Source organism: Vitis riparia, chromosome 12 (genome assembly GCF_004353265.1).
Source record: "Vitis riparia cultivar Riparia Gloire de Montpellier isolate 1030 chromosome 12, EGFV_Vit.rip_1.0, whole genome shotgun sequence".
NCBI lineage: Eukaryota > Viridiplantae > Streptophyta > Magnoliopsida > Vitales > Vitaceae > Vitis > Vitis riparia.
In genome coordinates, this window is record NC_048442.1 from 22,598,535 (window position 1) to 22,624,525 (window position 25,991).

At 29.8% G+C, this 25,991-nt stretch overlaps 1 protein-coding gene and 1 pseudogene across 3 annotated transcripts; both read left to right on the plus strand.

The window, feature by feature from the left end:
- The first annotated feature begins 2,715 nt into the window (after positions 1-2,715).
- On the plus strand, positions 2,716-3,720 carry LOC117925865 (annotated as a pseudogene).
- A 14,653-nt stretch (positions 3,721-18,373) lies between these two features.
- On the plus strand, positions 18,374-23,187 carry LOC117927333 (probable receptor-like protein kinase At2g42960). Of its 3 annotated transcripts, none has more exons than XM_034846818.1 (8): positions 18,374-18,877; positions 19,517-20,234; positions 20,325-20,429; positions 20,627-20,749; positions 20,983-21,153; positions 21,267-21,396; positions 21,504-21,713; positions 22,618-23,187. In XM_034846818.1, exons 2-8 carry the CDS (start codon positions 19,588-19,590, stop codon positions 22,741-22,743), a joined length of 1,512 nt encoding a protein of 503 aa, XP_034702709.1. In that variant the 5' UTR covers positions 18,374-18,877; positions 19,517-19,587; the 3' UTR covers positions 22,744-23,187. The 3 variants fall into 3 exon arrangements, with proteins under 3 accessions (XP_034702709.1, XP_034702712.1, XP_034702710.1); XM_034846821.1 differs by having other exon boundaries at positions 18,377-18,877; positions 19,725-20,234; XM_034846819.1 differs by lacking the exon at positions 18,374-18,877 and adding an exon at positions 18,949-19,034.
- Positions 23,188-25,991: the final 2,804 nt, after the last annotated feature.

Below are 25,991 nucleotides of genomic sequence, written 5' to 3' on the forward strand. Positions count from 1 at the left end.
ATTATATTTGATTGTTGGATTGATTGAATAGATGAGAATATATTTACATATTCATATGATTGCAAAAATTAGTTATAAATATTTTTTATTTATTAAATATAGGTTGAATGATAAATATTTAAGATGGATGTTCTTATGTGTACTTATTAACCAAATAGTCCAAACATAAATTTATTAATATGAGCTAATTTGGCTTGAATTTGAGTTTAGAAAATATGCGTAGATTAGGCTGAGGTTGAACAACTTGGATTGATCTTTGGGTTGGTTTGTGTTAGGACAATGAGTTTACATTGTATGTTGATAATTTTGTTTTAATTACTTTTTAGATAATAACTTACTTTCTATTGAAAATTCAATGTTGTTGTTCATTCAATTAGAAAGTTATAGGCAAATCTAAAAGGGTTGAGTAAAGATAAGTTAATTTTTTGAAAATTTTAATTGAGTGAAAATGTTTTAATTATTTGGAAACAATTTTAAATTGAGAAGTTAAAAAGAAAAATCTTTCCAAATAATAAAAATAATTTGGAAAGAAATTTTAAATAGATTTTTTTTTTTTCAAATCTTTTTAATTTAAAATATGAAATCTTTTTTAATTATTTGGAAAGAATTTTAAATTGAGAATTTTAAAAAAAAATATTTTCAAACAATAAAAATAATTTGGAAAGGAATTTTAAATTAAGTATTTAAAATTAAGAATTTTAAACAGAAAAAATTTTTCAAAAATTTTTTAATTTAAAATATGAAATCTTTCAAATCTTTTTTCGAACTGTTAAGTTTCAAAATTGTTTTTAGTAAAATATGATTTCTAAATTGATTCCAATTCAACTAGTTTTATTTTTATTTTTATTTTATATATACCTTACCTAAATGTTTTTTTAGGGAACACATTGAGAGAGACTCAACCTAACTTGTCTTGTCATTCTCAATCTCTTTAGAAAGACTCAAAGATTGAATCTTGGGTTGTTGGAAAACCTACATCCCTTCAGTGAAGGTGAGATGTATTCATCGGAGCAATCGGAGCAATTAAACTAATATGAAAAGACCATTTATAAGATCTAATGTAATATTGTATTTTACCCTAATGCCTTTATACATACTAACAAATTACAAATCATAATTCCCTAAAGGAAACATGTAGTGATGAATTAGAAGCTCAAATAAGAACCATTGAGACCTATAGGAAAATATTGGCCCCCTCAAAATCCAATTTTGAAATTGACTTAACATCCCACTATAAACAGTTAATTGCACTCTAGTATCCTATGATTTTACAACGAGAGAGAGCTCGGTCCCTAACCTTCTATTCACTACATGTAGACTCCCCATGAATTGGTTTCTATAATCTAACAAAGTATATGTTATCATTATCTTAATATTAACTCTCAAATCCTTGAATTATAGATTCTCCTATTTTGTGATCAAATAACATATTTTAGCTTACGAAGAGTATATAACAAATTTTGTTTAAGGAATTACTATGATCATAGGTTTCTTAATTGCATATCCTTAGGATCACCTAAGAAGAAACAATGTCTTAATTCCATGAGATATCATGATGTTTCTATTTAGAATGTCTGTTGCCAACAACCTCCACAATAGTGACTCAATTCATAGGGAGTATATAACCACTTTAAGGTTTCACTCATAGGTCAAAGCCTAGGTGTCATAGATTTTGTATATCCAAAGATCTTCCGTTTGATCGGTCTTTCTGGATCTTTGGCACAAGAAAAAAGTGGTATTCTCTTAAGGGAGGTTAAAATTTTCTTTTCTAGACTTAGGAAAACAATGGCCAAAAGTTAGGCCCAATACCACTAAAGGGGTTTATATACACTTTCTTATTGGATTAAGTGATCATTTGAGCCAACTTGGTATCATTCTAAATCTTTATTCATTCTCTTAGTATCTTACTATTAACCCCTCTAACCACCCATAACTAACTTCACCATTACAGAGGGATTGGCTAAATTGGTTGTCCCACTCTAATCATTTTCTCCTTGTGTTATAGAGGGAGGTCACAAGTAGAGGTACGCCCACCACTCTTCAGAAGGTGAAACATGCACTATACCACATGTCAATCCTTCATATATTATATATATATAACTATAGACATAAGGATTGATATATAGATAGAGAGATCTACCTTTGTCCAATGTAACTTTTATCTTAAAATTTACATTTTTTAAAATTGGTTAAATATTGTATGTCTTAAAATTTTAAGATAGTTTACAATTAACATAAAATTAATTACCTCGTAAAAAAGTTGCTTTTATTATTTATTTATTTATTGATAATAAAAATCTTCATTAAAAACAACAGTTCCACGACCTCAACTAACTGTCTCTTAATAAATTCTACATCATCACATGTCATGCTTCAGATCGAGATTTTATTACTTTTGAAATTTGCGTGGCTCTCCAGTGTCCACATCCTAAAGCTCATCTGAAAGCAACATGTGTGGAACTTTGATTAGGTGCACGGAGGCCAAGAAATCTAAAACAAAGGCTGGAAATGCCCACATCCATCGAGGCATAAACCAACTCTTCAAAGAAATTGGTGGAGGAGAAGGAAAGCTGATGCATGCCAACTCCAAACAACACCAAGAAAATCCTTAAAACCTTCATTTTCGCCAATGGGAGAAGAGATAAAGATAGTGATAAGGATAATATGGACCCCTCAGTATATGGTATTAAATCACACCACCACACCACACACCATCAACTCTACTCAGAAAACCAATATTCACTCTACACATCTATGGCCACTTCATCAACAATGGCTCTCTCTTCTCCTTCCCTTGCTGGACAAGCTGTGAAGCTTGCACCCAATGTCACTGAGCTTCTTGCTGGTGATCAAGGAAGAGTCACAATGAGAAAATCAGTGGCAAAATCTAAAGCAGTTTCTTCAGGAAGCCCCTGGTATGGCCCTGACCGAGTCAAGTACTTGGGGCCCTTCTCTGGTGAGCCACCATCCTACTTGACTGGTGAGTTCCCTGGTGACTATGGCTGGGACACTGCAGGCCTCTCAGCTGATCCGGAGACCTTCGCCAAGAATCGTGAGCTTGAGGTCATCCACTGCAGGTGGGCAATGCTTGGAGCTCTCGGATGCGTCTTCCCGGAGCTTCTGTCGCGCAACGGGGTCAAGTTTGGGGAGGCAGTGTGGTTCAAGGCTGGTGCGCAGATATTCAGCGAGGGTGGACTGGACTACTTGGGAAACCCTAATTTGGTGCATGCACAAAGCATATTGGCTATTTGGGCCACACAGGTGATCCTGATGGGCGCAGTTGAGGGCTACCGCATTGCCGGAGGACCACTTGGGGAGGTCACCGATCCCCTTTACCCCGGTGGAAGCTTTGATCCACTAGGGCTGCTGATGACCCTGAGGCTTTTGCTGAGCTCAAGGTGAAGGAGATCAAGAATGGGAGGCTGGCCATGTTTTCCATGTTTGGCTTCTTTGTTCAGGCTATTGTCACCGGAAAGGGTCCACTGGAGAACTTGGCTGACCACCTTGCCGACCCCGTTAACAACAATGCTTGGGCATATGCCACAAACTTTGTTCCTGGCAAGTGAAATTGATCCATGGACAGAATAGTATTTGTTTGGTTGATGAGAAATATTTGTGAGGTCTTGTTACAACTGATGAGAAACTGATCAATGGACAATGGTGTGAGCATTTGGAGCTTAATTAGTTAATGTGAAAAATTTTCAAATTGTTCTCTTGTTATGCTAGTGATTAATTTTTTTCGCCTTTTAAAATATAGTCCTAATTAGAATTAATTGCAGTGGCTGTAGGGTTTGGATTCCAAGGACTAATCTCTCTGTCAGCAGTTCCACCCACAAGTCCAATGATATAGTAATTTGTGTTGATTAAGGCTTATCCTTAGTATTAATTGGCATGATATGCAAAGTCGGCTACCATTCATAACTTAAACATTAATATATTGTTTGGTCATTATCCAATAGATTCAACTTTTGAATTAACTCATGTTAGTTTAAAAATCCAAATTGTCAGCACCTGAACAAGACATCAATCCATCTTCAAGGGCTTTATAACTCAACGGATTCAGAAAACCTGAAATCTTGATACTTCAGAATGATTATACTGGCTGGCTAAAGAGTCACAATTCAAATGAGACATGTTAGGCAGCTTAGATAAATCAAAATGAACAATTTGATCTGGTTGAATTAATTAATATATATGATCAAACGAAAATTACATGTTCTTGGTCTGTCTTTTAATAGGCTGATTGAAGTAATGGGCCTGTTTTAGAATGAGGTTCAAGTTTTTTTTAAAAAAAAAAAGGAAAAAAGGAAAGCAATTGAATTGCTGCTCTGAATGCATAGTTCCTTCTGTGGTACAGCTAGCTAGCTCCTCACATTGTGAAGCTGAAGAATATTTGCTTAGCTGAGCAAGGTTGGTCCAAGCTCTACTTGCTTCTCAGTCCTCTCTCTGGGCTTTCAGCTTGCTTGTTTTATTGGGATTGCATCCAAGTGAAGCTCATCACATAGGCTTCAAGGCCCATTGGGAAACATGATGAGGATATTCATTTCACAACAACATTAATGACACACGAGGGCCACCCATGGCCTAATTAAACAAAAGAGCAAGTCTCAAACTTGGGTCAAAATGGATTCCACAAAATTCAGAGGATAGCTTTCGAGGGGCATCTCTTGGGTGTTAGGATAACCACAAGCGCCCCCCCCTTAACATTCTTAGGATTGTATTCTCCTAATGGCTTAATTGAAACTTGAAAGTACTTACTTATACACTACTTGGGTATAATTTTGATATAATTTTGTTTTACTATTTCAAAAGTAGAAAATAAGATTGATTTTTAATTATGGTTTTACTTTTTATAAGCATAAGCGATTTTTATAATAAACTTTATTTTTTATTTTAAAAATAAAAAAGAAACATTTTTGATAATTAAATAATAAGTACAAAAACTTTTTTGATGATTTTTTATGGGTCTTTTTTGTGACTTTAGATAATATTTCAATTTAAAATAAAAAAAGAAACATTTTTGATAATTAAATAACAAGTACAAAAACTTTTTTGAAAATTTTTATGGGTTTTTTTTTTTTTGTGACTTTAGATAATATTTCAATTTAAAATAAAAAAAGAAACATTTTTGATAATTAAATAACAAGTACAAAAACTTTTTTGAAAATTTTATGGGGTTTTTTTTGTGACTTTATATAATATTTCAATAAAATATTCACTCATGAGAAATTAAAATTGCTGGTATGATAAAGAAGAATAAGATGCAGGTGACTCACGAGTGTAATTTCTTATTTTTTCCAAAAATAATAAAATAAAATTGATAATACCTTTAATTTTTCAATTTTTTTTCTCTCAAATTTAAAAGAAAATAAAATATGTTACCAAATATAATTTTATTTTAGAAGAAGAATAACATGCAGGTGATCTGAAATTTTAAAACAAAATATAAAATATGACACAAAATATAATTTTTAAAATTGTTTTTAAATTTTGGACTAAAAAAAGTTAGAAAAATAAAAGTAGAACCTAATCTACCTATTTATTTAAGAAGCAGCTCAAAATATGCTTGCATCCCTCCCCATGGAGTTCATATTTTAAATCATGAACCAAAAATAGGCAAGTGGAAAGCTCTGTGATGGATGATGTACTTGCTGCAAAATTTAACCACAAATCATTAAGATATATAGAGAGTACTGTCCTGAACAAAGTGTCTAGCCTTTAAAAAGGAAAACAAAAACAAAAATAAAAACAAGAAAAACACAAAAACAAAAGCAAAAACAAACTCAACATTAGGTTAGACAGTGTGAACAGTTGAAAAAGTCTGAGGAAACCATAGAGCAAGAGAAATCGTTCCTAGGGTCTCAAGACACAGAATCTTGCCCTAAAAAATGCCATACTTTCCCTTTTATTTTCCCCATAGTTCAGAGCCTTGCCTTTTACTACATGTTTAGTTGTACTATATGATTATAATAGAGCATGATTGAGATAATTGTGCTCATTATTAAAATAATGAAGAGTGAGGGCATTGATAATGGCAAGAGTGTGGAGGAAATATAAAATATATCTGAAGTTATTCTCAAAGGCCCTTCTGCAAGCATCCAAGAAGAGAGCATCTTATTGGACAGTCAAAGGACCACAAAGAAACCAACAAAATTACAAATTCTGTGACATTTTCATGAGCAGGAAATCTCCATGTTTCCGTTTTGTTTATTCAAAGTACATCTTTAGGGGGGATGCCAAAAGAAAATTATTGCCCACAAAGAGGAAGTGGGTAATATTTTAGCCTTGAAATGTAGATACAAATCTGTCTACTGAACGAAAGTGAAAGGCCAAGGACCCAAAAAAGAAAGGGAAAATGCAAGTATTGGAAAGTAAAGGAGCCAAGCACTTGGCCAAATGGTATAGATTAATGGGCTGGTCTCATGTCATGCCCTCTCCATTACTGTACAATAATCGAGAACATTGAATTATGACCGTTAACCATGATTTGGTCTGCCTAATCAGCTGTTAAGGGTGTGATAATATATCATTTCAATCCATATGATCAAAGGTGGTTTCCTAAGCATTTTCAGAACTTCTTTATTAGCTAAAATCATTCCTGGAAGGCGAAATTTGCAAACCTAACTCGTTTGTGAATGTTAGGCAACCATTCCAGTTCCCAATACCCCTTACCTAGTTGGAATTGGAGTTCAAGTTCCCAATGGTCTTATTCTAGGTCATGTTTCTCACCTTGCTTATGGTGAAATTCTTGTTGGCCGTGTTCTTTGCCAAACTCTTGTTGACCCTGTTCCTAATCAAGTTCCTATTAGCCTTGTTTTGGTGGTGATCTTTGTCGAGTCCCCATTGACCTTGTTTAAGGTTAAGTTCCTATTAGCTTTATTTCCGGTTAAGTTCCATTTTCCTAATACCCAAAAACATGAACTTTTGAATAAATAAATGACACTATAGTGAAACTCTTGTAAAATAATACTTTTAGAACCAAGAGGTTATTAATTTAATACACTATACTAGGTTAGGGCAAGAAGATTTTATTATTTAAATGAGATTATTAATTTATTAAATATTTATTTATTGAAAATTTAATTAGACCCCATTTTTAACTCGAGACTTCATGAGTTTGGATTTGACTGCTTATTTATTTTCTCCATTTATATTTAAACTCACATGCAAGGGAGGAATACATGAGATAAGTAGTATTGAAGCTCTATCTTAAATAAGTTTCATGTACATTAGAGATATATTTCCTAACATCTTAAGCTTTAAAAAATATTGATGCCGCCTTAAGTTCCATAACTAAATTTGTTATAACAATTGAAAAATAAATAGATGCAACAATGGAAATAAGTGATTTTCTCAGCACTCATGGTACTAAGTAGAATTCTTCCAAAGTGAATCTTAATAATTTTTTTCACTAACAAACATAATAATTTAATTTGGTGCATGCTCATGTACACCTTGTATAAAGTGTGTTCCTAGCTAAAAAAAATAACAAAATGATAAAAATATCTTTATGTGTCCTTGTATGCCTACATTGTTTACTTGTTTTTAATTACTTTCTATGGTATAAGAATATTAGATCTAATGTTTTTTTTTTCTATTTTAGAATGCTTTGCTGATTAAAATAGGATATCAAAGAGAAGTACTTGGGTTTATACACCTAGTGAGTCTTCACTTTTTGTGTAGTTAGCCTTTAAATCAAAAGGTGAATTTATTTTTACTTATGATGAGAATAAAATGAGGGAAAGAGAAAGTGTAGGAACATTCTTAGTTTTTGTGGTTATGATAAGAGTGATGAAGCTTTCTTTTTTTTACTTTTAGAATGGCTTTCTCATGATATTATAGGAAACATAGCAGATGTTAGGTTTATACCTCTTGGTCCATTTTAGGTAAGGTTATAGTAGATAAGTAAATGGTGAGGTGCCTAAATTTAGGAGGCAAGAGAAGCAAACTGATCAAAAGTTGGTAGGTATAAAAATAGTATCTTAAAAGAGGTTTTTTAGATGGAGGTACGTACCCTAAAAATTCTTAGAATTTTTTAAGGTGGTTTAAGACTTAAGAGTTACTAAGATTTTTTATTGTGATTAATTATCAAACCTTCAAAGGTTTTTTTCCCTTAATGTGTTCTAGTTGGGTTACAAGCCTCATAAAGGTTCTTTTGGGGAAAATGTGGTGAAAATAACATATGTCCTATGATCGATCAAGGTCCTTGTCTTAGATCTTAATTTGGTCTAATCAAGGTCGCCATTATTTAAACTATTTCATCTTAACATACCTCTTACTCTAGCATCAAAGTAAGATCCTCAAATTGTGTGTAGAACACGGAAGACAAAACTCACCTTTAAGTGCATTAAACGTAGGTAGTACTCCTTAAGTATGTTCTCAACTCAAACAGGTATAAAACATTTGAATATCTCACTATTAAGCACCCTTGAAGGAAATGTTATAGGAGAACTCTACACTTCAAAGTAATAAAAACATCCTTTAGTGACCGTTCTCTTGGAGAAAGAAGGAGATTATCATTGAAGACATCATTTTTAATGAGTGGCAATACATCAAGTAGAGCTAACAAGTGAAGGTAATATCATCACCTTAAAGCTTATTGTAATAAAAATTATGATCTTTCCTTTAATATTTGATACATTTCTCTTCTAGTATACTTTAAAACTACTTGTTTCATATAGATATTTAGAAAAGTTTTGAGACTACTTCTTTCTAAGACACATAGAGAACTTTTTCCGTATCTCATGGATAGCATACAAGGACCTTAGGCATTAACTTAAAATGGTAGGCAAAACAATAATAATTTACCTATGTGCTAGTATAACAAGGATATTTGAAAATCATGGTAATAGGTATTATATGGAAAAGTGTGATACATAACTTTTTGGTGGTGAATTTGCATGGAGCAAAATCATTAAAATCCTTAATTTAGGGTCACAAGTATCTTAATTTAAAAAATAGTTTCTTATGTTTAAGTATAAGATTGTAATGTTTGGACGAGCATAACTTGAAGAAATTTTAATTTTCTTGAATATGAGTTCCCCTAAAAATTGAGAAAATCTCACACCCATGGAATGCTTAGTATTCTTAGGAAAAAAGAAAAAAGGATGGTGGGGATTTTTCCTTTATTTCCTTTTTATTTATAACTAAATCTAATTTTTAGTACATTTACTCAAGTTTTCTTTTGTATTTATCTTTTTAGAGTTAATTCTTTACACATTTAAACTTTTGCATAAAATTTATTTCTAAATTGAGTTTTTAATACTTAAATTTAAAAGAATTTAATGAGACAAAAAGGTCAATGGAAGCAAGTGAGAAGAGGATGAAGCATAGGCTTTGGAGTAACACTAAACTAATTTGTAAATCGATTTTACTATAAAGTCAGTTTTGGAATTGCTTTCATGTTACTCTGCAAGGTAGTTAAATTGATTTCAAATATAAAAAATTGATTAAAAATTATTTTGATGATGATGAAAGTGAACTGCACTGGGAGATACTACTTGAAGTAGTTGGAATAAGTTTCAAATTGATTCCTAAATCAATTTGTAGAATGCTAAAGCATAAAGGCAACAATTTCAAGATCAAAAGTGATTTAGGTACAGGGTAGCTTTTCTAATACTGAAGTAGTGAATGGTATGACAAATTTTGCTGTAATAGCCTTTTGAAAATTGATTTAAACAATTTTTGTACGTTGAACCTGTTGAGAGTTCTATTGCTTTTCTAGAATATTCGAATGCTTAAGAGGCATTTTAGGGTAGTTTATGGGATTGTCAATTGTCCTAATATTCTTCTATAAGTAGGAGTTAATTAGATGATAGAAAACCTTAGGATTTCTCTCCACTTTTTGAATTTGAGTTGCAATTCAAAATTCTCTCTTTTCCTCCATTTTATTTATAGTTTTCTTTCATTTTCTTGATGATCAAATATAGAGAAATTATGTGAAATTGTCATCATCTGTGGCTAAATACTTCATTTTGCAAAAAAAAAAATCAAGAAGGCGTAAATCTTCAAGAAAGAAGAGTCCTTATTTATATAATTTTCCTTTATACTATGTTTTTGGTAATCGTATCTACTATATAAACCCTTTATAAGATATCCCTTAATCTAGCACAATTGATACTAGAATTGGTTCAGTGAATGCTTATCTTTGTGATTTAATTCATTGATAATGCATTTTGATCATTTGTAAGCAAAATTAAGACTAAACTTGAAGATAAATAATGACTAAATTCTAAGAACAAGAACAAAACATAAACAACCTGATTTGTTGTATTTGAAATTTGATTTTATAGTTAGATTAAGATCGATCTTTAGATGTCAGTTTATCTTGACAAGACCATTGATTTCAAAATAAGATATTCTTTTATGTTAAAATTCGATCTCTTTAAACCCATTTTTGAACATTGAATTTGATTTGAATTTATTTTAAGAACTTAGTTTGACATATGCTAATTGGAATTAGAATATATCAATTAATCAAATAATAAGTAAGATCTGTAAATCAAGGATTTGAAAGATAATCTTGATAAATAATAATACTACCTTATTAGATTACAAATACCAATTCATGAGAAGTTTACATATAGTGGATAGTAGATCACTGACCCGAATAACATAAAGATTAAGGACACCAATTAGCATAACATAATTTTGAGTACAATGCTTGCTATTGGCCTAGGGTAACAAAATTTAGTAGATTGATTGAAAATCTATATCTTCTATGGGTAAGAATTATTATTATTATTATTAAAATAAAAATAAAGTTTTCTTTCAATACTATGTTTCTCGTAAAGAAGATAAATAATGATGAATTTAAATAATTTGGGAAATTTATGTCTCACTTGTAATAAAAATTCCTCAAATTCCTCAAATTTAACCAAAAAAAAAAATCATTATTCTAACTTGATAAAAAATTTCTTAAAATACAATATTTAGCTTATATATATATATAATAAAGGATCAAACTAAACTCCACTTTTAATTACTTCATCCTATATATCATGAGTAGCAATTGACATGATTGAGGAAAGCCTAGGGCAAAAAAAAAACTTATATTTTTATTAAAAAGAAAAGGTAATGATATCATTATGGCTTAAAATACAAACTTACCAAAAATAGAAATATAGCTGGAAAGCCTTTCAATGGCTTCAAGCTTGGCCCATACATCACTTACACCTCCACTCCTCTACACTGCACTCAATGGCCTTTGACTTATAATCTCCCTATTCTATTCAAATTTCAAATTTTCTACTCAAACCATACTATATGAATAATTTAAAAATAAATAAAATAAAATTTATCATTAAAATGGTATAGTTGAGTGTCCAAAAAATGTTAAAATTAAAACTAATTTATTAAATAATTTTGATTAAATAATTTAATGAAGAAAAATATTGGTCACACCATGTGACTCATTACTTGTACTGTTATTTTTATCACCTAATAAGGAGATAAGTGATGATTGGATGTGGAAAATTATTTTTAAATAGTCATCCCTTAAAGAATCTGTGGATAGTAGCAAGTATGAAGAAGTAGAAGAACTTATTCAAAAAAGAGCACATCTAGTGGATGAAGATGTTAATCATATTTTAACATAATTGAGTTGGTGTAATACATTATAAATATGTAGTTGCAAATTTATGTATTGAATTTTTATATTTACCACATGTGTATTGTATATCATTATAGGAAAATGTTAGGGAGGTTTTTAGCCTATCAAATTATAGTTACGATATAAATGCATTAATATTATCATGTAAAAGTACTACAAGTATGATGCATCATGATATGGTCAAATTTTAAACTATTCAATTTTTTTTTTCAAACAAACAATTTGTATTTTCTTACAAAAAGTCAATAAGTAGATAGTACAAAGAATAATGGTCAGTGAATGACATCAATGTAAAGTAACCTAAATCATTAAAAGTAATTAAAATTTTTAAAAATGTCCAAATAGTATGGTATTCAAGTTACCTTGATTCATATTCAACTAGAAAAACAGTAATAAGTGAATTGACATTAATGTGGGGTAACCTAAATCATCATAAGTAACTAAATTTTTTAATAATATCCAAATAATGAGGTATTCAAGTAACCTTGATTCATATTCAACTAGGAAAATAATTATAAAAAATTTACCGTATGAACAATTAATATGAAACTTTATGTTAAATAGTATCTATATAATTTTTTTGTATAAGATGACTATTAAGTATCATATTATATCAAGAAAAAAATTTATGTCACAAATATTGAAACAACCGAACTCTTATTTGCCTAAATATTTAACTTTTTGTTATGATAATTACTTTATACTAATTTCTTTCTCAAAAGATACAACATATTAATTGACTATCCACTAGGAGAACAAAAAGGAAAAAGTTCACTAGCATATAAATAGATACAATGAAATCATTAACATGAAAATTATTTCAACATTGTTCATCTTCAAACAATCCTAATGAATCCTAAGAAAAGCGTCATAGACTTTGCGTGTTCTCTATGCATCATAAATGGTATCTTGAACTTCATTATCATCGAACATTATAAGTTATTCTTAATAAAGCATCATGGACTTTGTGTGTTCCCTATGCACTATAAATGGTATCTCGAACTTCATTATCATTGGACATTATAAGTTATGTCAAAAGCTTTATCTTGCATTTTGTCATCTTCTATTGAAAATTATAAGAAAGTATTTCTAAGTTATTATTAGTCCACAATTTCCACCAAAGTACTCAATTATTTATTTGAAAAACTTGTATGCCTTATGAATTCAAAGTGGTGCTTTGTCTTCTCTGGTTGGTTTGTGATATAAAGCATACTAGGGAATATAGCATGACAATCCATAATTGTCAGTTTCATAAAAAAGTTCACAACTTTATAAATTAAGTCATATTATAGTGTATCATAATGTGAGTTTATTTATGTTGTAACTATCATGCATTTTTATTGTACCAAACTTTTATGATAGAAGTAATAGTATTAGAGATGTTTTTTAATACCTATAGGTATCTAACACAATGATCATCATCCATTGGATGCATTGAAATATTACTTAATGATTTTTATTTAAAAAAGAAAATATACAAGTTTTGTGGATTCAAATTGATACTATATTTATATAGCACGATAATTTACAGCTGTCAGTTTCATAAACAAAGTTTAAAAGTTTCTAATTATGTCTTATCTTAATGTATTATAATATTAGTATGTTTATATTAAAAGTTCCTATAGTATCTATATTTTATAAAAGGAAAAAAAGAGTGTAAATTGACTCAAACCTACATTTGATGGAATAATAGCCCTCAAGTGTTTAAAGTGACATAAATTGAATGCAAATGCAATAATGAATAGAAATAATTAAAGCCACATGCCAATATGCATTAAGCAATCTCATAATATTTTTTGAAAAATAAGAGCATTTTCTTGAATTAAAAAGCTTTGTGAGTAACATCATTGCAATACTAATGACTAATAATTCATATTATTTATTCAACAAAAATAAGCAACATAGATTTTTTAGGTCACATTGTAAGCTTACAACTAACTTGAGTATCAAGATGTGTGCTAATGAGAATCTATCATTAAAGTACAAAATTTGTCCTTTTCGAAGCATTTGTTTTCTATTTTTTCTTTCTCCAAGAAATGATTGTCATATTGAAAAAAATAAAATAAAATAAAAATGCATATTTATATAAATGTATAAACAAATTTTAGGCTTAAACAAATATTTTACTTTTAAATCTATTGAAAAGGCAATTTGTTTTCCCCTAAAAATAAAAAACCAAAAATTCTATTAAAACAAAAATATATTGAGGACCTTAATAAGAAAAAGAAACAAAAAACTTATAGGGATAAATGTGTAAACAAATTTTAGGCTTAAACATATATTTGATTCCTAAGGCTATTGGCACGACAAATTTCTTTTTCTTAAGTTTCATAAATGGAGCCTTAAGGGGAAAACTCCTAAAAATCAACCTTAAAATTGAAAAAGAACAAAGTTAAAATACAAAGAAACCTTCAAGAATGCATAAAAATGCAAAATTGAAGCAAGAAAAGAAAGTAAATGATGAAAAATGATAATGATAATAATAATAAAATATAGCAAAAACCATGAGATAGAAGACATTATAATTAGTCATATAAATTTTTTTACGTTTGAGTCATAAAATTGTCAACTCTATAAGTGTAAGAATCAAAGTATAAATTTTCAAATAGTATTACTTTGGTTTTGCAATAGATCTTTGAAAAAAAAGGATTTTTTAGGATATCCTAAACAAAAACCTTAGAAATTCAAATCATTGGAAATAATCTCTCATATAATCAAAGAAATCTTGGAAATTGAAATATTATAAAGGGGATTCTCATATACCCAAGTAAAACCTGATAAATTAAAATGACTATAAAGATGATTTTTTAAACAACAAATGAAAATATCCATGGAAAGATAGGGATTAATGTGCTTTTTGAAGAAAAGTACTCTATATTTTTTTTACATTATTGTTAATCAAAGGGATATTAAGATTACAATATCACAATGTGAAGATCGAAATGTTAGAACTTAAAACTTGATTGAGGTTTCCTTCGCTCTTATTTCTATAGAGTCATATATATTAGTTAAATTTCAAATTTCGGTGAAACGTGAAGTGAAACAAAGAAACATTTTTTTTTTATCTTATTTCTGGCAAGTTACATTTTAAATCGTCATTAAAGAGCAAAAAATTTGTAATAAATTTGGTTCTTCATATGAATTTATGAGATATGTGACCATTCAGAATCCGTATCACCGTTATCCCACTTTATCTAGCAATTTTTCCTAAAACTTATTACTACTTTTTCTACTTTGAAAAAAATAAAAAATTATGCAAACCACCACTAAATTATTCAATTTTGTATTATTTTTCCTCATAGAAAGGTTATGCGCACATACTAAATAATATTCTTTAATATAAATTGCTTCTATTCTAATAATAACTTTAATATTAAAGTAAAAAAAAAAAAAGAAGTAAAAATCTTAACTTGGTTGAAAACATCTAAACATTTCTCAATCAATAGATCTAATCACAAAAAGAGAAAGGGGTCTACGCTCGTGACATTGAAAAGTGTGGGTCATGACTCATGAGGAATGGTGCCCTCCCTCCCACGTGCCACCCACGTGGTCCACCTCCATGCTCGTTCATCTACTGAAAGCAATACCCCATGGGATGCCTACAACCGTCCGATTCAGAGAAGAAATCAGATGGTCAAGATCATGGGCCAAAGTCAAAGCTAGGTTTAGGCATCAAATGGGTGTTGGTTGGCTCGTTTGAGCAATACAAACACATAGCATATGTGCCCATAGATTAAATGTAAGTCCAAAAAAAGATTGAAAAAGATAAGTTTTAGGGGATACTTTAATCAAAAGCTAATGCTTCAAATCAAAGCTTTTGTTCATCCCTCAAATGGAGGCTTTATCTCCTTCCAAGCCACCTCTCATCATATTCAACACACCCATACACTTCTTTTTAAGTCCACAAGGTTAGGTTTAGTTTTACTTTTATTGACATAATTGCCCTTTTTGGACCGTTACCACTCAAACTTTAACTAATCTTAATATTTTAATAAACCATTAGTTGCTTATTATATTCACTGCCTTTACCTAAACCAAATTGTTTAATTTGATTCCATGTATGAGTGACTCACTGACAATTGATTAGGATTAACGGGTGAAATTTTTTTATGACTTCTTTTTATTTTTTTATTTTTTATGAATTTTAATCATCTTTAGCCCTTGTTTGAGAAAGTTTTATTTTTTTTTATTTTAATTAAAAATTGAAATTGAAATCAATGTGATAATTTTTAAAGGACAGTATTAATATTATACAAATTATATTAAATATGAAAAATTATCATATAAATTAAAAAATTTATATTAATTTTTTTTAAAATTATAAGTTTTTTTGAATTAATTTAATTGTTTTTTTAAAAAAGAAATTGACTTAGGGGTCTTAATTGTAATTGACAAATTTTGTTAGTTTTATAGAAAAGAATAAGGTTGTGTTTGATAATTAGAGAATAATTTTTTGTTTTTTAAAAAAGAAAAATTGAAAAACATGTTTGACAATAAAAAAAAAAACTTTATATTTTTTCTTCTTAAGAACAAAAAATGGTGTTTTTAGATAATATTTTTTTTTTTTAAAATTTAATTATTTTCACTTGTTTTTTTAAACTTGTTTAAAAAAATAATTATATAAATATCGATTAAAAATAAAGTTTTATATGTAAACATTATTTTTAAAATATTAAAAATATATTAAAAATATTTTAAGTTTTTAAATAAATTTTTATTTTACAAAATATCAAAAATTAGTTTTTTAAAAAATATTTTTTAAAAAACAATTATGAAACAAGTCCAAAATGCCAATATTAAATTAAAATTTGTCTAAAACGGTCGTCAACACAATAAAATTTTACTTTTAGTTTTTCTTTTTTTGAAAAATTGTTATTAAATTTAAAAATGAAAAGTAAATAAATGTATTTAAGAATTTTAAATATTGGACGACGTGGAAAGCACATACTTATCCAGTGGAATTGACTTTTGATGTAAAATGTATTTAAGACAAAGACTTTGCTTGCTTGTTTGATTGGAGAAGCCATTATTCTCTTTATTCTTCTTTTTAGACTAAGAAATATCTCCCTGTCACTCACTCACTCTCTCTCTCTCTCTCGTTTTAAAATTATTTTCATAAATATTTTCTAAAAATTAAAAATGGGTTACTTAAAAAAGTCAAAATGAGGATTTGTTTTTTCTTTTATTTGCCAAATAGAATAAATTTCAAAAATTATTTTTATAAAATGATATTTTAAAACTATTTTCAATTTTATGATAGTTTGCATGACATAAATTAGGCATTAATTTTAGTTCAATTTAATAGAAATAAAATTATGTCATCAAAATTTAATTTTAAATTTAAAAATTCACATGTCCTATTGATTCCAAATATTTTTTTTGTACTAATTAGGCTTTGTGTTTTTATAATTTTATTTTGAAATTATTGTAAACTTATTGAAGATCCCAATCATTGGGCCAATCCTATTAATTTTTTGCCAACTTAATTGCATTTATTTGATGAGAAAGATTGGTATAGAAAAAAGTGAAAGTAATTTATTTTTAAGATAAAAAGGAAAAAAATAAAAATTATGGAAATAACTTTTGTTCAATCTATAGCTATCAGAGACAACATAGGATGGAGTGATGATGATGACCCATGAATCACATGGGTGTGAAATGTGTCCCCCAACGAATTTCTTATATTCCATCGTATCATTTTTCGAATGATTTTATAAGTAAACAAACATCCGACGGTTGATATGTTCTTTGCATACGCAAGATGGTGAAATTTCAATTTTATTGAGAAAAATGAAGAAAATATATGAAAAAGTCTTACAAAGTTAATTTAGAGTCTATTTGATAATAATTTTAGAAAGCGTTTCCAATATTTTTAATACTTGAAAAATAATATTTTTAAGTATTAGCAAGACTATAAATGTTTTCTAAAATTATTGTTAAACATAATCTTAATAGACTCGATATGAAAAATCTTAATAATTTTCTAAATCTATGAAAAATAAGATAATTTAAAATTGAGTGCATTATTTTTTTTATAACTCCCTCAATTAAAAAGGGAAAATATTTTAATAATTCTTATTTATACTTATGGAAAGAGGGTAAAGAAGAAATAATAATAAAAAAAAAACATGGAAATAAAGCTAATTTCTTAATGATACAAATGTTAGAAGTCGAATTTTATTTCATTTTTTTTCTTATAAGGAAGGTAATAATAATGTTAATAAAATCTACCCAGTTATCATGAAATAAAAGAGGATAATAATTTTACAAATTTAAAAATCAAGAAATTAAGAAGAATTAATAGTATAAATAAATGAAGTTTAAATTTAAAAATTTAAGATACAATTTTAGTCATTTTTTAATTTTTAAAATAAAAATAATTACAATGTAAATAATCTTAAACACTTATGTTAAAAAAATAATAAAAAGTCTTTCAAAAATAAAAATCTAAATTTTAAAAATAATTTTTGAAAATATAAGGTAAATTTATATATTTTATGTAAAAATTATAACTTTTTATTTTTGAAAATTTAAAATAAAATATATATATTCAAATCACACCTAAATTATTATATTTATTTTAGTTATTGGGCTTAAAACATGAGGACAATTTAGTAAGTGGACCTCACATGAAGCTAGATTTGGAGTTCCCTCCTGTTGCCTGTTGGGTTTTGAGTTGACTCTCTCTCTCTCTCTCTATCTCTCTCTCACACACACTATGCCCCTTTTCTCCTAGTTTTTTTTCTTTTACCCAGTTATAAATGCAAACGCTGTTCACCACATTTGCTTTCTCTTTACTATCTCTTTCTCTGGTTTCCTCCATTGCAAACCAAGCTTTCTTTCCAGCTTTCTGAGCTCTCTCTCCTCCACATATACACAACCCACCAACCATTTCACCCACCTCTGCTTTTATGGCCCTCTAAATTATATAATCTCTCTCCTTTTCCTTTTCTCTCTCCATGAATTGCATTTTTTTCCCTTGAAAGATTAGATTTTTGTCTGGCCTTCATCAACATCTCTTTTATCATTCTCTCAATTCTTTTTTGGCCCACTTCAGGCCACAAAGCTCTACTTGTAAACTACTCCTTCTGGGGCTGTTGCCTTTTGTTTTGGCCTATTGGGTTTTGGTGGGTTTGTGGTATTTCAGGTCTACATTGGCCTATCTATGCTCATTGTGTCTCTCTTGCCTAAAAAAGAAGCCCTTTCTTTTCTTCTCTGGGTTCTCAAGGAGGAAGATCAAGGGGGTTAGCTTAGATCACCACAAAGGTAAATGCTTTCTCTTTTGAATCACTTTATGATGGAGTGTTCACATTTTTCTCTCTTTCTCTCTCTTTTCTCTTTCTCTTACTTGGTTCATAAGTGATGCTTTCTTAGATTTTCTTCCTGCTTTCTTAGATTTGGATTTGTGATTTCATCCAAGGAGGTATATGAGTATGTGATTGCTTCTTATGGAATGTTGAAATTGGCTTAATATTTTTCTTTAAAATTGGAATGGATTTGACGCAAATGAGGTTTTATGGAATGTGGGAACAATTGCTTCTTTATTGTGGAATGTCTAGTAATCACTGTTCTCCTATGAAGCTGTCAACAGGAATGTATATGAATTTCTTTAAATGATTAGATGAAGCCATGAATCTTATTATTACTTTAATATATACATATTTTTTTTTTTTCAAATTGCATCAAATGGATTTAGCTAGTCTTTGTTTCTGAGTTTGAGTGTTGAATCAGGTTAAGAATGGTTTTTATCATTTGGGTAGCTTGTATTATTGATATCTGGCCTGTTTTGCACAGAGTTCCAGGAAGGAAAATGAAAACCACATCAGAATATTTTTCAAAAAAATTCATATATTTGTTAGGTATTTTAATATTTGTAGAGTCACATATCATGCTTATGGTACCCAGGTGGAAATGTCTTGAGTTTGCATCACAAGGAGGAAGCACAATTTTCATTGTTTGCTACCAGAGCATCAGAAATGTCATCGCAGAAATCTTTGGACACTGAATTGTCGAAGAAATTTCTGGGTCTAAAACTTTGGGTTTTAATTGGTGTATGTGTTGGTGCATTCATAGTTTTGATTCTATGTATCTTATCTATATGGGTCATGTTCAGACGAAAATCTCGAAGAACCCTTGACAAATTCACCCTTTCTCAAATACCCAATGTCTCTAAAGATATCAAGGTTGACAGGATTGGGACTCAGAATTTTCATGATGAAAGTTTATTCCTTAATGTCAATGATAAATCAACTGACAGAAATTCTGAGAAGATGTATCATTTGGGTATGAGCAAATCAAGTGATCCTGACAATGTCAGCCAGTGCAGCTCCATTTATCATCATGAGAGAGGCTGTAGTTCACAATCAGGGGAAGAAGGAAGTTCTGGAACTGTTCGGAAGCATTCTTCATTGTCATATGGGCTTGCATCAGCCTCTCCTTTAATCGGTTTACCAGAAGTGTCTCATCTTGGTTGGGGCCACTGGTTTACTCTTAGAGATCTTGAGTATGCAACAAGTCGTTTCTCAGCTGAAAATGTGCTTGGGGAAGGTGGATATGGAGTTGTCTATAAGGGCAGACTAATCAATGGAGCTGAGGTAGCAGTGAAGAAGCTTCTTAATAATCTGTAAGAATAGATCAAAAGCACCTTCTCTCACTTTTTATGATGCTTTGGTTGAAATTTGGTTTATGACTGCATTATGAAATGGGTTCACAGGGGACAGGCAGAAAAAGAGTTCAGGGTTGAAGTTGAGGCTATAGGCCATGTTCGGCATAAAAATCTCGTGCGACTTTTGGGCTATTGCATAGAAGGAGTTCACAGGTAAGATTTGTTCACTTTTTATTGATGTGGTAATTTATTTCATTCCTATTCATTTGGCATGTTGGATGCTATTATTATTTATTGTCATGATGAAGTACTTTTTCGTTGAAAAACAAAGTACTTTTCCAATTCTTTTGCAATCTTGTTGATCTGATTTGCCTGGGATGTGGTTATGTACTTATTATTCTTTAATATAGGATGCTGGTGTATGAATATGTGAACAATGGCAACTTAGAACAGTGGCTTCATGGAGCTATGCGCCAATATGGCAACCTTACTTGGGAGGCCCGCATGAAGGTTATTATTGGTACAGCCAAGGCGTAAGTCCATCTCTCAACTGAAAATAGTGTCATCATTAAGATTTGCGTTACTAGAACCGAGATTAATATAGGCAATTACCTCCTCTATTTCTATGAAATCCTTTCTAAGTTTTGGAACTCCAGTCATTGTTTTTATTCCATTCAGAACTGAAATCTACTCCAGAACTGAAATTTAACATCTTGGTCTTTCACACTTTGAAAAAGTCAAAAAAATGTTTCATATTGGGTTGCAGGCTTGCCTATTTGCATGAGGCTATAGAACCGAAAGTTGTTCATCGAGACATAAAATCAAGCAACATCTTGATTGATGATGAGTTCAATGCAAAGGTTTCTGATTTTGGATTGGCCAAGCTCTTGGGCTCAGGTGAAAGCCACATAACGACTAGAGTAATGGGAACATTTGGGTATGTTTATATGTTCATCTTAAGTCCCCTTTAGTCTTTATAGTTTTTCCACCTGTATGATATAAATTTTTTATGAGAGCCTCAGAACCTGACATCTTTTCTCTGGATTTCAGTTATGTGGCACCAGAATATGCTAATACTGGCTTGTTAAATGAGAAGAGTGATATCTACAGCTTTGGTGTTCTCCTGCTGGAAGCAGTTACTGGAAGAGATCCAGTCGACTATGGCCGGCCTGCTAATGAGGTATTTCTCTGTCCAATGCATTGGGGACTTCTTTCTCCTTTCGTCGAAAGGTAAATATACAGGCTTCTTCAAGAAGAGCTATGATAAGCTGTTCATGCTCATGGCAGGTTAATCTTGTCGAGTGGCTTAAAGTGATGGTAGGGACAAGAAGAGCTGAAGAAGTTGTGGATCCAAACCTTGAAGTTAAGCCCACAACACGTGCTCTAAAACGCGCTCTTCTTGTCGCCCTTAGGTGTGTTGACCCTGACTCAGAAAAGAGACCCAAAATGAGTCAGGTTGTTCGAATGCTCGAACAGGATGAATACCCATTTCGTGAGGTGCTTACCAATTTTCTCCTTCAAATGTTAACAATTAATTACTTGTTTATTTATCTTATTTCTCCTTACTATATTTTAATAATTTTTTATAAAATTGATAAAGAATAATCAATTTGATTTTTTTCTGTCACTCACAACTGATTTTATCACGTATTTCCAATCAAGTCATGGTATACATTTTACCTTTGTCCTTTGATTTTAAAGCAACATATCCACCATTGTCCCATTCATTAAAAATTCACACCAGTCTGTTTAATACTGGTTTGAAACCTTTTCATGAGGAGTTTCACCTCTATTTACTTAGAAATTGTGCAAAAACAAATTTGTTTTCTGCTTGTGATATGAGACGGTGTAAAGTTATTTATTTCTTTTTTATTGTTTTTGACAATGTAAGATCTCTTGATACCCGAGACTTGTACTGTTTTGCACCATAGCTAGTATCTTGGATTTGGCTAACCGAGACAACTCATGGTGTCTTTCCATATGTTTAGAAACTCAACTAAGATATATGTTTCTTATAGCATATTCACAAGCAGATATAGTTGTGTCCTCAAATCCCCATCTTTAGATTTAGGGGCTTTTCTATGTCCAACACAATATTTATCTACCATTATGCATATCCCTGTTACTGTTTCTACCCCTGCTTTATTGGTGAAATCCAAAATCAGTACAAGTTATAACATTGACCATCTTTTTTGTCCCCTTGCCCCCATGAAAACCCTTTTTTTTTTGGGGTTTTTTTTTTTTTTTTTTTTTCCCACTATTCAATGGAGACATGTTTCTAGTTATAGTAGTGTAGGTCAATTCTAGTGATGGATGCTTTGCCATTCTAAAATTTTTACTGCAAATGAGCCTGTGGTATGATGAGAAGCTGATAGTTTTGGCTTGTACAATCTTTTCCCAGGACCGAAGGAAGAGCCGAACAACCAGCATGGACCTTGAGTCCATGAAGGAGAACTCTGGTTCAGGCGACGTGGAGAAGAAGGTAAATGAATCAGAGTGCCATACTTCAGAGGCGATTCATGGATAGGACTGACATGGACATGACAACTGGGTGAATAATGCTACTCACCCAAAATATAAACACTCAGTAACAGATCAATAGATCAAGGTACTACCTTCCAAAGTTTGTTTTCCAGGGAAAAAAAAAATGATGTTTACTGCTTGTAAGAGAGCAATCTGATTGAGGATAAAGCCCATTTGGATTCTCCATTTTTAAAGCATTGGCTGTTATTTAAATGTTACCTTCTCCTGTGTATTGCCCTACCAGAGGTGCTCTTAAACACATAAAAACCGGGTAAAATATCAGAGAGCTGGAGAGATTGTTTCTGTACAGATTTGGATGGATGGATCATCGGCTGTGCTTTTTTCTTCTTTCTTATACATGATTACTATTCTTTGTTGTTTTTGACTTGATTCCTGTTGTTGGGATGGTGAAAAAACTCATCTGGGTTTTCTTTTTTCTTGCTTTTTACATTTGGGTCTTCAATATATCTTCTGCATTAGTCTTCAAAGTATTGAATCATTCATCATTTTCTTTTCTATCTGCTTTTTGCAGCAAATTATCTCTCTGTGTTGCTGTTGAATGATGCACACTCCATTTCCCCTTTCTTTTTTCTCCTTTCCAGCTTCATTTTTTATATTACTTGAGGGTTATGATTGTGTCGCCGTCTTAATAGAAAATTTCATTAGATGGTGGTTGGCGGGAAATTGTTTTTTTTCTTTTCTGGGGCCTGGGTTTCTGAGCTGTGTCAGCTTCAGATAAGTGCTGAGCTGCTGTTATAATTCAATTATTCAGAAGTCCTTTCGTCTTTTGACTTCCTGTCTCACTCATTCTAACGGTCATATTTCTTTTGCTTGTATTTGGAGCTCCTCACTAGTCACTACCACTGATTTCCGCCACTGTTTGGGGGAGCGGAAAATGAGATGGACAGCACCAGAAAATGGGAGCCTAACCACCGATGTTGATATTTTTACTTGTTTAATAAGTTCCTATTGCACATTTGGACTAGCGTAAAAGTGAAAGTGAGGGGATGAAAACTCAAAATTGTAGTGTACTTGTTATGAAAAGCAAATCATGGGGTAGTTAAAAATTCTTTTTTTTTTTTTTTTTTTTTTGTGTTTTAGGAAGGTGTTAATAGAATAAGTTTAGTTTTATTATAGAAAATAAAATATAATCAAAATTAATTAAAAATTTATGTATGTGTTTAAAATTTCAATTTTTATATAAGTATTAAAATGAATAAAATGAATTTAAAGAAGTATACCTAGTAATTTATTAATTTTAAATTTATTTTTACTTTTTTATTGTTATGCTTAGTTGTCTGGAAGTTTGGAAAAAAAAAAAAGAGAAAGCAAAAAGTAGAAGGAAAAAAAAGGCCAAAAAAAAAAAATTAAAATCAATAAATTATTTTTATATATTATTTTAAATTTTTTATTTATTTAAATTCTTTGGTATAAAAATTAAATAATTTAAAAATATATAATTTTTTTTTAATAATTTTAATTATATTTAACATTTTTTTCTCATTTTTTATTATAATATTAAATAAGAGCAAATAAAATTCTCGAAGAATCCTCAACTTTTGAAGGAAAATGAGAAAGATTTAGGGTGGTGTTTATTTGTTTGTTTGTTTTTTGAAATCATAATGACTTTTTCTATTGATTAGTTATCAAAATAAAAACTATCCAAAAATTTTAGAAATAATTTAACAATAAAGTTAGGTTGGAAAGAAAAACAAGAAAAAGTGATTTTTACTATTAAGATAAAAATAAAAATATTTTACATTTTGTATTAGGATAAAGTTATTTATAAAAAGTGAGAAGTCAAAAAACATTAAAGTCCAAAGATATAAGTCTTAAAGCAAGTAAAAAAAAAAAACATTAAAAAATTTGTTTTCATATACTCATATGAAAAAAACCATAAAATAGAAATCTAAATTTATAAAATATAAATTTCAAACAACTATTTAAAAAAATAGTATTTTATATACTTTTTCGGTGAAAGATACCTTTGACCATTGTGGTGTTACCTTTTAATAATGAATTATTTGATTAAACAGGTTTTTGAAAACCAAAATTTTGAAATTTAACCTCTCATCATTCTTTAACCTTATTTTGACAAAAATGTCCTTATTATTTTATTAAAAAAATAAACTCTCTTTTAAAACCTATATATAAATACTTGAAATGGTAAAAGACATTTATATAAAAAATGGGTTACTTTTCAAGAAAAAACATAAAAAGAGTTAGATTTATAATTTGAAGATTATTTAATCTATTTTAACAAAATATTTCTTTAATATTATAAGTATTATATTTGATCATCCTACGTACTACTTTTGATGGGTGAACGTATAAAACTTGAATTATTTTTAAATGGTTTTTATTTTATAATTATTTTTACATAAATGTATAAAAATACATTTTTTCCTTCACTTTCTATAGCGAGTGTTTAGGGAAAAGAAAATGTTAAAAGACAGTTTCTTACATTTGGATTTGGATGCTAGGAAAATGACGTGAAACAAAACAAACGAGGGGAAGTAGTAAGCAAAATGTTGAAATATAGGTATTTTCCTGGAAAATTTGACGAGAAAATTGGGTGAAAATCGAAGGAAAAATTCACTTTTCTTGGTTGAGTAATTGACTTTGAAAAACAAATGAGGATGCTACATTAGCTTGTCCTAAAAGAAGTTCATGAGATTTGGTGCAAATACACCAAATCATTATTAGTTTTAAATTTAGTCAATTGGCATATTTATAAATTTATTTTTTAGATTAAATAAATGCCTTTAATAATTCTCTAAAAAAAAAATTTTTATTATTTTAAAAATAAATTTTACATCTATAGGATAATTTGAAACTAATAATAATTGAAGTGAGCATGATGTTGGTAGTTTGCTTAATTTCATGTCATGGTCCTGTTATTGTCCAATGAAGTGAACATGAAGTGAAAGGATATTGCCTAAACTCAGGTGGTGATTTGTTGGGCAGTTAGGTCTTTGCTAAAATTTTCATACACTGACCCATTTTTGATTGATCATTCTGAAACATAATAAGAATCATTGAGTGCAAAACAAGTAAAAATTTAAATTAAAAAAAAAATGATTTAAAAATTAAATGGGTGAGACTTACATTTCCATTTCCTCTACATTCATCCCATGAAACCTTTAATTTGGTTCAAAAGCTGAGTGTGTAGTCTTCTTCCATTTCAATGAAATGGATTCCATGAGCCATGCAGGGCCTGATACAAACCTGGTGTATAATATAAACAAGTCC